We start from the raw sequence: 14,850 nt of genomic DNA, 5'->3' as shown, positions 1-14,850 counted from the left end.
GATAACCAACAGACTAAAATATATTACTAAACTAATCCATTCGATAATTCAAGAAAAAATGTCCTCAGTTTGTAGTGAAGGGTTCTTTAATACCAAGACCTCTATTATAAATTTTCTTTTAAATGTGCCAATCATTTTTACCTTCTATTTTGATTCAACAACCCAATAATGTTGACATGCATAGAGAGCTTAGTAATTTGATTGCATAAATACTTTTTAATAAAAACTTGCCAAAGCAAATGACTAAATATTGCTACTGCTAAGCTTATAAGAAGCAAAACCAAGTATCTTTGGTTTTCCTTAAGCAAAGTATAAATTTCCATTCTATGTAGGTTAATACCAAAAGTACATTTTCAACTATATCATGAAATGCTTGAATTTAGTTAAAAGAAATCACAATCACTGAGAAAATTATAGTCACAGGTAGACTAAAATCAGTTATCACATACATTCAAGATCACAGTGTAAGTTGAGAGACTTGAGACCAACTTATTCCACAACAGTTTTACATTCATTGTCTTATTCCATAAAAATCTAGCAATACTGAGCTAGCTTTTGCAGAATTTTCACTGAGATAGAGAAAACATAGGCCCCATATGAGTGCCTTCTACTGTTTACATAACCTCTAGGTTTGAAGTGGCAGCTTTGACACTTTTGTTTAGCTCTAATGAAAAGAACTAACATTCCTCTCAAAGAAGCACCTAAAAAAATGATAACAGATTCCAACTAAACCAGCAGTTCCTAAGAATCAAATCCCTCAACTGCATTGTTTCAACAAAACTGTGGTGTTCCTGTATAACAGAACCCTACCAGACGGTGAAAAGGTACAAACTACTGATACATACAATAACATGGGTGAATCTCAAAGGCATTTGATAGATTTTTCTTAAAAAGTCAGACACATAAGAAAACAAGCTGTGTAATTCCGTTCTACAAGGCTGTGGGAGTCAGAATGTAGGGAGGAAGGGATCAGCTGCTGAGGGACAGAAAGGAAATTCTGGGGATGAGGGACAAGTTTTAATCTTTGCTGGGCGGTGAATACAACTGTTTATCATTTCAAAACAAATTCAACGATATGTTTAAAACGAACGAATTTTCTCATGGGAAATTATTCCTGAGCAAAGCTGACTAAAAACAAAAAAGCATCAGAGAAGCCACTCCATCCATTGAACATGAGGACACTACATCCCCTAATCCCAACCACAATACCATAAGCGCTTTCGACCTTTCTAAGTAGTTGTACAATGACTGCACACAGAGTATTAGCCATGAAAGGATGTTTACAGATACTGCCTAGAACTGCATATGCATCTTTAACTATCCTATAATTCATAACACTGTAGCTTTGAAGGGCCACCCTTCTTGGCTTATCCAAGTCTTGTATAACCAGCCTCAAAAGTGATACATTTCTTCATCAACATTGCTCTGACTGCTCCAGAAAGATACATCTCCCCCTGAAATGTCACATAGCCCAAGGAAATTAAATTACTTGCAAAACATCTCAGAGTAATGAAATCACAGAATCAGATTCTGAATCCTGACCTAACTAATGAGTCCATGCACACCATCTCACTACACAATTCCCAACCTGGACGCCACAACCAGCGACCTGCAAAGAAATAGACTGAGAGAACAAAATCTCTGAAAGTTCTTCGTATGTAGATAGACAGGTCAACCATTCTTTTATGGGTGGATCAGATCCTTGCTTCTAGATGTCTGGTTTAATTGTACCGATGAAGACTTTAGGTGCAAAATTTTAACAGCTAGCCTCCCACCTGATTCAGTTATTTTTTGAAAAAAAGAATTTTTTAATACTTAATGAATTTTATTATATTTATAGATGTACAACAATCATCACAACCAAATTTTACATCATGTCTATCCCATATACACATATATATACATATTTTTTCTTACATTATCTTCCATCATGTTCCATTACAAGTGATTAGATAAAGTTCGCTGTGCTATACAGCAGGCTCTCATTGCCTAACTACTCCAAATGCTAAAGTTTGCATCTACTAACCCGAAATTCCCAGTCCATCCCACTCCTTCCCCCTCTCTCTTGGCAACCACAAGTCTGTTCTCCATGTCCATGAGTTTCTTTCTTTTCTGGAGCTAGGTTCACTTATGCTATGGATTAGATTCCACATATAAGTGATATAATAGGGTGTCTGTCTTTCTCTTTCCGACATACTTCATTTAGTATTAGAGTCTCTAGTTCCATCCAGGTTGTTACAAAAGGCATTATTTTGTTCTTTTTTTTTTTTTTTTTTAAATTGACCGTGATCTTTCCACATTTATTTATTTATTTATTTGTCTTTTTTGCCTTTTCTTGGGCCGCTCCCGCGGCATATGGAGATTCCCAGGCTAGGGGTCGAATCAGAGCTGTAGCCACCAGCCTACGCCAGAGCCACAGCAACGCAGGATCCGAGCCATGTCTGCGACCTACACCACAGCTCATGGCAACGCTGGATCGTTAACCCACTGAGCAAGAGCAGGGATCGAACCCGCAACCTCATGGTTCCTAGTCGGATTCGTTAACCACTGCGCCACGATAGGAACTCCTATTTTGTTCTTTTTTATGGCTAAGGAGTATTCTATTGTGATATGTACCACATCTTCTTAATCCATTCATCTGTCAAAGGACATTTAGGTTGTTTCCATATCTTAGCTATTGTGAATAATACTGCAGTGAACATAGGAGTACATGTATCTTTTTCAATGAAAGTTTTGTCCAGATATATGCAAGGAGTGGGATTCCTAGATCATATTACAGTTCTACATTTAGAGGTACCTCTATACTGTTTTCCATATTGGTTATAACAATTTACATTCCCACGAACAGTGTAGAAGGGTTTACTTTTCTCCACATCCTCTCCAGCATTTATTTGTAGACTTACTAATGATGGCCATTCTAACTGGTGTGAAGTGCTACCTCATTGTAGTCTTGATTTGCATTTCTCTAAAAATTAGTGATGTTGAGCATTTTTTTCATGTGCCTGTTGGCCAGCTGTAGGTCTTCTTTAGGGAAATGTCTATTCTATTCAGGTTTTCTGACCATTTTTCAATTAGGTTGTTTGGTTTTTCACTGTTGAGTTGTATGAGCTCTTTGTATATTTTGGAGATTAAGCCCTTGTCGGTTGCATCATTTGTATTTTTTTTATTCTGTAGGATATCTTTCTTTTTTTTTTATGGTTTCCTTTATTGCACAAAAGCTTGTAAGTTTGATTAGGTCCTGTTAGTTTATATTTTTGTTTTTATTTCTATTTCCTTGGGCGACCAACCTAAGAAAACATTTGTATGGTTGATGTCAGAGAATGTTCTCCCTATGTTCTCTTCTAGGAGTTTTATGGTGTCTTATGTTTAAGTCTTTAAGCCACTTTGACCTTATTTTTGTGCATGGTGTGAGGGTGTGTTCTAGTTGTATCGATTTACATGCAGCTGTCCAGGTTTCCTAGCACCACTTGCTGAAGATACTACCTTTTCTCCCATTTTATGTTCGTCTCTTTTGTTTAAGATTAATTGACCGTAAGTGCCTGGGTTTATTTCTGGGTTCTCTATTCTGTTCCATTGATCTCTATGTTAGTTTTTGTACCAGTACCACACTATCTTGATTACTGTCACTTTGTTAATATTGCCTGAAGTCTGGGAGAGCTATGCCTCCTGCTTGGTTTTTATTCCTCAGGATTGCTTTGGCAATTTTGGGTCTTTTGTGGTTTCATATACATTTCTGGATTGTTTGTTGTAGTTCTGTGAAAAAGGTCATAGGTAATTTGATAGGGATTGCACTGAATCTATAGATTGCTTTGAGTAGTATGGGCATTTTAATAACATTAATTCTTCTTCTAACTCAGGAGCATGGACTATCTTTCCATTTTTTTGAATCTTCTTTAATTTCCTTGATTGATGTTTTATAGTTCTCGGCATATAAGTTTTTCATCTCCTTGGTCAGTTTTATCCTTAGGTATTTACCTTTTTGAGGTGCAATTTTAAAAAGTATTGTATTTTTATATTCCTTTTCTAATATTTCATTGTTAGTATACAGAAATGCAACTGATTACTGAATGCTAATCTTGTATCCTGCTGCCTGGCTGAATTCACCGATCAGTTCGAGTAGTTTTTGTGTGGAGTCTTTAGGGTTTTCTATATATAGATTATGTCATATGCATAGAGTGACAATTTTACCTCTTCTCTTCCAATTTGGATACCTTTTATTTCTTTTGTTTCTCTGATTGCTGTGGCTATGACTTCCAATACTATGTTGAATAAAAGTGGTGAGTGGACATCTTTGTTTTCTTCCAGATTTTAGTGGGAAGGCTTTCAGCTTTTCTCCATTGAGTATTATATTGGCTGTGGGTTTGTCATAAATAGCTTTTATTATGTTAAGGTATGTTCCCTCTATATCCATTTTGGTAAGAGTTTTTATCAGGAATGGATGTTGGATTTTGTCAAACGCTTTTTCTGCATCTATTGAGATGTTCATGGGGTTTTTGACTTTTCTTTTGTTAATGTGCTGTATGACATTGATTTATTTGCATATGTTGAACCATCCTTGTGAACCTGAGATGAATCACACTTGATCACAGTATATGATCTGATTCAGTTATTTAAATTATACTTGGAATTTAGTAGAGAGGCAGTTAGCTTTAGAGACAGAGTTATAATATTCATCCTCCATTCCCACTGATCACTCTGAAGAGTGGTACCAAGTCTCCCTGAGGCAGGAGGTAGATGGGCCACAGGCTGAGCAGCTGGAATCTGTCCCCTGTGAACAGATTCTTCAAGATACAATAATGGAGTTCCCTGTCATGGCGCAGTGGAAATGAATCTGAGTAGGAACCATGAGTTTGCAGGTTCGATCCCTGGCCTCGCTCAGTGGGTTGAGGATCCAGCATTGCTGTGAGCTATCGTGTAGATTACAGACGCTGCTTGGATCTGACATGGCTGTGGCTGTGGTTAGGCTGGCAGCTGTAGCTCTGATTAGACCCCTAGCCTAGGAACTTCCATTGGCCATGGGTGTGGCCCTAGAAAGACAAAAGACAAAAAAAAAAAAAAAAAAAAAAAAAAAGGTAAGACAGCAGAAGCAAGGAGGGGCTGAGTCCTGTTTTCCTGTTTGGATGAAAGATAGGGAAACCACATATTCTTCATTCTTGAGATTAAGGAGACCCCCCAAATTACACATGCACAGAAAGGTTCATCAGGGGTCAGAGAAGGGAGGGGGTGCCATATCACAATAGGTTCTGTCAGCCTCCCAGAGACCCCCTGCACTAGAATCAATCTTGGCTAAAAGATGTGCACACACACAGGGGATGACCCTCAGACAGACAAAGCAAGATGACTGGCCAAGAAGGAACCGAAAAGACTGCCATCATATAAATGATTAAACCATCGCAAAGGCATTAATCCTTCTCTGAGCCTTCCCTTGTCTATCTGAGTGTACTTTTTTTTTTTCCTAATAAGCACTTTTTTTCACTACTTTCCATCTCTTTGCTGAATTCTTTCTTCGAAGCAGACAAAGAACTAGGCCCCTGCTCCAATCTGCTGGCCTTTGTGGTCTAGTGGTTAGGATTTAGCCTTCTCACCACCAGGGCCTGGGTTCTATCACTGCCTGGGGAACTGAGATTCTGCTTCAAGCCACCACATGCCATAGCCACCTCATAGCCACCCGAGATCACCCATAGAACATAAAACCAAAGTTCACCTTCTGAGTTCATGATTAACCTCTCTATCTAAAACTTTATTCCCTTTCTTGTCCTACCCTGTGCCCCTCAGGATTGAAAAATATCAAAGAAAAAAGGGGGACGGAAACTAAGCAGGACCCTGCAGGGCTCTCCCAGGCATAAAGACTGGTCCCCCATTTCTTGTCTAGAGAAAAAGACTTTAGTCTCCTAGGCTTTCCCTGAGTTCCAAATAGCAGGCACAAGCAGTTACTAATTAGGGAAATGAGGGAAGGCGGAAACAAAGGAAAAGCAGTCAAGAAACAATAATGCAATGATAAAGCAGAGTCCTGGTTGCTCCTCAAGAGATATAATTAACAATCTGACACGTTTTTGAGTTCTTCTGTAGGAATTAAGACCCCTCTCAATCAGGTGGAAGATGGTGACTACATGCTGATCATAAGCACTAGTGTTGCTGAAACTTGGCCTCAGTCCACTGGTGCCAAATAAAAATGTTGAGACAGGCTTCTGGGTGAAGGAGGAAAAAAAAATAGCTTTACTGCTTTGCCAGCCAAAGAAAGCCACAGCAGACTAATGCCCTAAAGACTGTGCCCTCCTTTGGGAAAGAACAGGAGGTGGTCTAGTTTTGGAGTGGAAAATAGGGCTGCAGATAAGGATCAACATAGATGGAAGTTTTCATTCTTCTTCAAAGCTGGTGTTTGGTGGCCCCAAGACTGGTTCTGGTGGTCCTTCTGTCTGGAATGAAGAATGCTACATCAAGTAGTTAGTATCTTTTATTTGTTGGGGTTTAGTTCTGCAGAAGAGCTCAAAGATACTGTTATGTCTATTCCTTGAGGAGAAACCAGGACTCTTCCCCAAGGATGCACCAGTGTTTCCTGACCGCTCCTCTCTTACCTTGGCATCCGTTTCTGATTAGAACTGTTTAGACCTGCCATTTGGAACTCATGGAAGGTCATGGAGGTTGAAGCCTATTCCCAGCTGGCAAGAAATGGGGGGCCCAGAAAGGCTTTTGTGCCCAGAATCCCCACAAGGTTCTACTCAGTTTCACTAGACCCCAGGCTGGTTGAAACCAGAAAGCTGAAGATTAAGATTCCTGAAACATCACCCTGTTACCTTGCCACTGGCCATCTGCCTTTACTAGGAGTAAATCTTGAGCTGCTGCAGCTGCTGACCCTCAACACCCCCAAAGAGTTCAGGGTGGAGATCAGGCATAAGACACTCTGCTCCGGGAAAACTGGAAGAACAGGTCCTCAGATAGTCAGATATTGTTAGGAGAAGATTTTATGATCCCAATTTTTGCATCTCCTCATATCTAGAAAAGCACTAAAATCCTCGTGACTAGCAGCAACCTTCACAAGACTAGCAGCAACATTCTGCAAAATGTGTGCTCTACTGCTTGTATCTCTCCCCTTCATCAAAATCACATATATACTGATCTTCCCCCTACCTCTATGGAGCAGTTTTTCAGAGCTATCTGAAATGCTGCCTCCCAGGCTAAAGTCCTCATTTTGCCCCAAATAAAACTTAACTCGCAACTTCTCACGTTGTACATTTTTTTCAGTTGAGAACATCAACCAACAGAAGGTCATGCCCTGTGTGGCCCTTATCCCAAACGTTGCCTTTAAAAACCCTCTTCCTTGAAAGTCATCAGGGAGTTCAAGTCTTTTGAGTGTGAGCCAACCACACTCCTTGCTTGGGGTAAGCACAGTTTACTTCTTGCAGGAAAGTAAACACTGTACTTTCCTTCATTACAACTGGTGTCAGCAGATTAGCTTTGCAGACCAGCAGGTGAGGGGACCCAAGTTCCACTTGGGAACAGTACTGATCTGTGATGGGAAAGTTGTAAAAATACATAAAGCCAGAAAGTCTGAAATCTTAACTGAGAAAACTGATGAAGTGAGAGGCATAAGAGTTCAAGGATGAACCCTGCTTTGCTCTTTAAGCCCCACCGGCCCTCATCCCCTGTGAATGTGTGTTTAATTGAAGAGTCATTTGTATGAAACAGAAAAGCAACTCCTAACCATCTAATCTCAACTCTAACAATGTTTACGCAAAAATAATCTTCTGGAGGACGTCCCAGTCAGGATGCTACAGTCAGTCATCAATTACTCTGAGAAAACTAACCTAAATCAACACTACCCATTTAAAATTCCTACACATTAATGGCGCCGAAATTCATAGGGATTTCTCAGACTATTACGCCGTGAGTTTGAGATTCTGAAAGTGCCACAAAATCACAATTTAAAAAGAAAACCTCACAGTTGGCCTTAAATACCAATGAATGCAAAGGCAAGGATCTCAGTTTTATGATAAAAAGACTCGACTCAGATATGAATTAGAATATAGTGTAATATAAGACATTCTGGAAATAAGTAGGACATATTACTAGTCATGATTTCAGACAAAAAAATTATCATCTTTTTAGATATAACCATTTCTGATTTATACATGCTAATGTGTGTATGTGTCTACCCCAAATTTCTTCTCTAGCATCAAGATACTTCCAGTAGCTTACAATATATCTTAGAAATCCCTGGTTGTAAAAATGCTTACTCTTTGTGACATTTCTGCCAAGATATCAAAGAAAAATCATTAATTCAATAAATTCTTATATGCTCATTAGTGTACTAGATATTATGCGGCACATAAAGAAGATTAATTATGATCGCTGCCTTCCAGGAGTTTACCACCTAATGAGGGAGATAAGATACATCTACAGGTAGGTAAATCACAAGTAAAATGAGAAAGTAAATAATTACAAAGTATTATGCAAAGTTAAAGGACAATAGATCACTAGAAATTTATAAGCTAGTAAAAGATATAGGTCTTTACAGCTCTAAATCAAGGTAAAATGTGAACAGAACACTGTAATTTAAAAGTATGACTTAGGTGTAAGAGACGTCCAGTCCCATCAGGCTGGAAGGATTCGAGAACTCTCGTGGGGCAGGTGGCATTTCAGTTGAGCACTGCTGCATCGATAACTTTGCTACAAGAAAATGCTAGCATATGCTAGTAAAGCCATCTGAAGTCAGGATAGCAAAGGATCTATAAGTACTGACCAATCCAAATGGATAAACTGACAATCAGAATGGATTATAGGTGGGACCAATGTGTACAAGCTGAAGATCAGCCTGGAAAAGGCCCAGAGAGTGAAAGGGCTTAGGAAAAGACAAGACAGGAAACTGGGCATGGGTGACAAGCTTTGCAAAAGCCACACTCTGATTCTCATTGTAATAAGTTTAGATTTTATTCAGGAGACAAAGGAGAAACACTCCACCTCCCCTACTAACTACACATCCTTACACACACACACGCACGCACGCACGCACGCACACCAAACTCTGGGGCCCTAACTAACCCTGTACACTCCATTAGGGTCCTCTATATTTTCTAATACCCCCACTCTAATTTAATTGTTCAGCTCCATGCCTTCCTTTGTCCTAGAACCTATCACGCTGAAGTAGAGCCTTCACATTATGTGCTCTATACTCTATCACACTGAAGACTAATTTATTCTGTACTTTGATTCAACTCTACATTTCTTGGGGGTAGGAATTATATTTTATTTATTTGTATATTCACAGTAACTATTTTCATGTCTAATGATACAAGGTATTCAATAAAGGCTGAATAAAGGAATGAATCACAAGTTAAATGCTACATTCTTATTTCTGGCCCTGGGTTATTCTAGAGAGAGCCCATGTCAAAGCCCTCTCTTTTTCAGTCAGTTTATCTTAACTAGATTCTAATAGAATACAGTTTAAAAATGCTTACCTACCTGCAAAGGCATTATTTCTTTTAAAATGATCAATATAGACTATTTTTCCCAATGGTCCACAACCCAGACTTCAATCTGCATGACACCCAAACTTACTACACTGTATTTTGAAAACAGACATCTGGGGTTAGGGAAACAGTCAATTAAGAGTACAGGAATATGGAGTTCCCGTAATGGCTCAGTGGTTAACAAATCCAACTAGGAACCATGAGGTTGCAGGTTTGATCCCTGACCTTGCTCAGTGGGTTAAGGATCCGGCATTGCCTTGAGCTGTGGTGTAGGTTGCAGACGCGGCTCAGATCCCATGTTGCTGTGGCTCTGGCATAGGCCGGCAGCTACAGCTCTGATTAGATCTCTAGCCTGGGAACTTCCATATGCCATCCTGGGAGCAGCCCCAGAAAAGGCAAAAAAGACAAAGGAAAAAAAAAAAAAAAAGAGTATAGGAATATAGTTCAAAGACTGAATCTTCATAAAATTTCTTCCTCTTTAATCCTAAGTCCACAACCAAAGCTAGGATCCCACTATCATCAGGGGTGTCCATGCTATGTCTCCTTGCCCAGGCCTGCACCCTGATTCAGACTCATGTCCAGACTGAACACACACCCAAATAAGAAACCATCAGCTCTTAGAGCAGAGGTAATCAGAGATCCAAAGTACGCAGGTCATTAATCAAAGTCACTTAAAACCTTATGGGAAGAGAAAATAGAGTAAATGTAATCAAATAATTATCACATATTTATTGAGTGTCTATTCTCGGGCAATTTTCTAGGCACAGAGGAGTTTACATTCATTAAGCTTACACTCACTTGAGCAAGAAAAATCAGTCATGTTTTCTGTAGTTCCCAAGGGCAGAACCAATAGGTAGACTCAATGCAATCTTTGCTACTTTGTTAGAAATAAAAGATAATTTTAATTTTCTTTTTCTTTCTCCCAAATCACTAACATATATTTAGATAATCATGTATTGTTTTCATAGTAAACCCAAACATTCAGGGCTTATTAAAAACAAAAAAAAACCAAAACAAACAAACAAACAAAAAACACCACCACCAGATTAGAGAGACGTGAGAGAGAGGTGACTTTCAAAGTTGAAACAAAGACAGACAAATATTTACGAAAGACGCAGAAGGCGGAAGGCATCTGGTACAGGATCGACCTTGAGTTCGCCAGTGAACTTTGCCTCCGCACTGTCCCCCTGGAGACCCTGCTCCTCTGTACTGTCTGCACTGGTCTTCCTTCTTTCCACTCCTAATGTGTACTAGCTCATTCTCCCTTCAACTGGAGACGATGCTCTTCATATTCATGTTTTATTGAGTAACTGTAAGGTATTAGGTTGAGACATTAAAGAAATTAAAAAATAGGGACAAGTGAAGCAGTGGTCCACAACCCATACTTGGCTTTTTAAAACTCATGAACATTTTCTTCCACTTCCATTGTAAAGCCTTTCTATTAAAAATACAGTTAATAGGAACCATGTTTAGTCACCTACATCCAATTAGTTTAACTGGTTAGGGTTTGGATTTAATAGGATATATTCCAAGGATTTAATTCCCACGTGAAGCATTTTCATTCATCTCCCTATTAGGACTCTACCCTAACCCAGCCAGCCATGTCCTTCAGCAGCAGACTACGCATTGCTGGAAACATGGTTTTTAGAAAATCAAAAGCAAAACAGCAAGTACATTTTCTTCTTGACTATCTTCCTATAAAAGTAAATGGTTGTTAGATAAATCATATAAATGTTCTCGGAAGATTTCCACAAGATTACTTGTAAATGTGTTAAGAGATATTAGAAATGATTATTTTGAAATCTAGGCAAAAATAATGGCACTTATTCCCAAATCTGGTGATGCGCACTGCTTTCAACTGTGAGTCAAAGTGTTATACGTTATCTTTCTTATTAAAGTGTCTAGCCCAGTCCAGTAAAAGTAATCAGTATCAAAATCTGAATTTTGGGAGTTCCCGTCGTGGCTCAGTGGTTAACGAATCCAACTAGGAACCATAAGGTTGCAGGTTCGATCCCTGGCCTTGTTCAGTGGGTTAAGGATCCGGTGTTGCCGTGAGCTCTGGCGTAGGCTGGTGGCTACAGCTCTGATTAGACCCCTAGCCTGGGAACCTCCATATGCCATGGGAGTGGCCCTAGAAAAGGAAAAAAAAAAAAAAAAAAAAAAGACAAAAAAAAAATCTGAATTTTTTTCCACAAGCTTTCTAGATGGTTCTTATGATCAAGGAAGAGTTGGGAAGTACTGTGTTAATATCCTCTCACAGCTGTGGTTCATATAATTATGTTCATGAGCTACACCCACCATGAGAGAAACAGTTCTCAGGACTAGACTCTGTCCAGCAAGCAGGCTATAGCCATGAAACCAACAGCACCCAACTCATAATCTTGCCCTTATGACCATCATGCTCCTCTCTGAACTAACTGGCCCAGGCACTTTTTATGACACATACTTGAGTATTTTTTCACACACTATCCCTGTCAGGTCCTAGAGAATATAGTCAGGGGAATCCATAAAGTTTAAAGATAAAAAAGCACAGAATGTTAAGAACGGAAGTTGTTTCCTAGGCTGTCACTGCTGCTTTATTCTTCAATAATCATCCAGACCCTAGGCACTAGCATGCCCAATCTCAAGGAAATACAGTTTTCTCCTATAAGCAACCAGCTGCTTTCAAAAAGTAGCCACAACATTTTTGCTTTTTAGGGCTGCACCCATAGCACATGGAGGTTCCCAGGCTAGGGGTCAAATTGGAGCTACAGATGCCAGCCTATGCCACAGCAACGCAGGATCCAAGCTGCATCTGCAACCTATATCACAGCTCACGTCAATGCCAGATCCTTAACTCACTGAGCAAGGCCAGGGATTGAACCCGCATCCTCATGGATACTAGTCGGATTCATTTCAGCTGCACCACAACAAGAACTCCCAGGAAACTGAAGTAAAAATTTTGATGCCATAAAGAAGTACTTTACATCATTTCAAAATACAGGTATTTAATTCAAACCTACAGTATATTCCATCACAGTATTTTTATTTTTTTGCAGTAAGGAAGTGATTTCTCAAGCTATAAATATTTTAGTACATTTAATAACACATATGATAGAAGTGGAACTAAATTTCATAGCATACTTATAACTAGTCTATAAATTCTTGTGTTTGCCAAGAGGTTGAACTATACACATGTTGGCAATGAGCTAGAAGTAAATTGTGTTTTCATCAAATGTATTCTCACATCTAAAAACAGCTCACCATGCAAAGATCAGGAAAACCTATCAGCACAGATAACAAGTCAAAAAAAAAATTACTTATCTCTTGTTTATTTAGTCTTTTTTTAGGGCCACACCCATGACATATGGAGGTTCCCAGGCTAGGGGTCAAATCGGAGCTGTGCTGCTGGCCTACGCCACAGCAACATGGGATCTGAGCTGCACCTGTGACCTACACCACAGTTTACAGCAATGCCATGTCCTTAACCCACTGAGCAAGCCCAGGTATTGTACCTGCATCCTCATGGATGCTAGTAAGATTCATTTCTACTGAGCCACAACGGGAACTAATTACTTACCTCTTAAAAAAATATGTGTGCATAACTCAGAACTAAGTCAAACTATCCTGAGTTTTACTCCATACTGATATAAAAATCCTGTATCTTCTACAGCAGAATGCTTTTTGGCCACACCATGGCATGCAGAAGTTCCTGGGCCAGGAATTGAATCCACACCACAGTGGTAACCAGAGCCATAGTAGTGACAACACCAGATACTTAACCTGCTGAGCCACAAGGGAACTCCAACAACAGACTATATATTTTATATGAAATCAGTCTGTATTCCTTAAAACTGTTTAAATGAAAACTCACATTGCCATTATTTTAGTCAATGTTCAACATCCTCAAATACTGATATTTGAAAATGCCACTTAATGAGACTTTTAAAATAGCAGAATGGGTGGGTTTTTCTTAATAAGAATATGGAGTTCCCATCATGGTTCCGTGGTTAGCAAACCTGAGTATCATCCATGAGGACGCAGGTTCGATCCTTGGCCTCACTCAGTAGGTTAAGGACCCAGCACTGCTGTAAGCTGTGGTATAGGTTGCAGATGCAGCTTGGATCTGGCATGGCTGTGGCACAGGCCAGCAGCTACAGCTCCAATTGGACCCATAGCCTGGGAACCTCCATATGCCGTGGGGGTGGCACTAAAAAGACAAAAGACAAAAAATAAATAAATAAAATAAAATAAGAATAGAATTGGCCTATTTCTACTAATAGATACCATTCAAAGCAAAGAAAGAACACAACTTGGTTAAGTAGCTCTGTCACTGATTTTCTGTAAAACAGTCTGAAGTAAAATAAACAGTCACCATTTACTAAGAAAAGAATAATACAAGGTGAAGAGCAGAATTAGTGCTATAAGGGACACTGACTGAAAGAAAGCATACCTCTCCCTCTCTCCTTCCGTGATGTCGTATAAGCGGTTGGCACCTCCATCCGCACAGGCTTTAAAAAGAGCTTCAAATAGAAAAGAACAAAGAACGTTTCAATACAGGAAGCTGAAAGTGGTATATCTCAAATGATAACTGTTTAAAGGCAAGTACTCAGACGCACACCCAGTCTTGCTTCCCTCTTGGATCATTTCCATTCAGCCAGTGACACTGCTGGTACTAAAACACATCCTAACACATCAGACATACAGGTAAGTCAATCTCCTAGACAAAGAGCATCTCCTATTTCTAGCTTTTTGCAAATCTTCTTATTAAATAACGGGGGAGACTGTACATGACATCTTCAGTATCTCTTGAAGCTTGTTTTTCCTTCTTTAGAACAAAAGATTGGCCTCAGGCTCAGCAACAGGCAATAGGACATAGCTTATAACTTAGCTCCCTTATTTTATTAATCTTATAGATACTTTCTATAGAAGGTAGGTACTGTGCATTTCCATATTTTACTGTGATAGGAAAGGTTTCTTTTAAAAATAAATCATGGAGTTCCCTTGTGGTACAGCATGTTAAGGATCAGGTGTTATTGCACCAGCTTCTGTCACTGCTGTGGTGTGGGTTCAGTCCCTGGCCTGGGAACCTTCATGTGTTGTGTGCACAGCCAAAAAAAAAAATTAAAAATAAATCATAAGTATAACATCTTGAGTTTATTTTAATATATTAAACCACTAATAATATAGATAATGTGTGACTATAAAAATTGAGAAGGTGGGAGTTCCTGCTGTAGCACAGTGGAAACAAATCTGACTAGAATCCATGAGGATGTGGGTTTGGTCCCTGTCCTTGCTCAGTGGGTTGGGGATCTGGCATTGCTGTAAGCTCTGGTGTAGGTCGCAGATGCAGCTTGGATCCCAACTTGCTGTGGCTGTGGCATAGGCCGGCAGCTGTAGCTCC

The 14,850-nt window shown here is 39.4% G+C and overlaps 1 protein-coding gene across 14 annotated transcripts in view; it reads right to left on the bottom strand.

The window, feature by feature from the left end:
• The window catches only part of TPK1 (thiamin pyrophosphokinase 1), a 372,261-nt gene that overhangs the window by 219,767 nt on the left and 137,644 nt on the right, over positions 1-14,850 (bottom strand). For all 14 annotated transcript variants that reach the window (XM_084977546.1, XM_084977549.1, XM_084977540.1 and 11 more), the window contains one exon: positions 13,900-13,969. Coding sequence is in view for 9 of the 14 variants with exons in the window: in XM_084977540.1 (XP_084833666.1) it covers positions 13,900-13,969 (70 nt within the window). In the remaining 5 variants the exon portion in view is untranslated. The remainder of the gene's footprint in view (positions 1-13,899; positions 13,970-14,850) is intronic.

This window comes from Sus scrofa, chromosome 9, assembly GCF_054392235.1.
Source record: "Sus scrofa isolate SSC_HxYL_T2T_F1_AM1 chromosome 9, Sscrofa_HxYL_maternal_Yorkshire_Landrace_v2.0, whole genome shotgun sequence".
In the NCBI taxonomy this organism is placed as follows: Eukaryota; Metazoa; Chordata; class Mammalia; order Artiodactyla; family Suidae; genus Sus; species Sus scrofa.
This window is presented reverse-complemented; position numbering and strand designations above follow the sequence as displayed.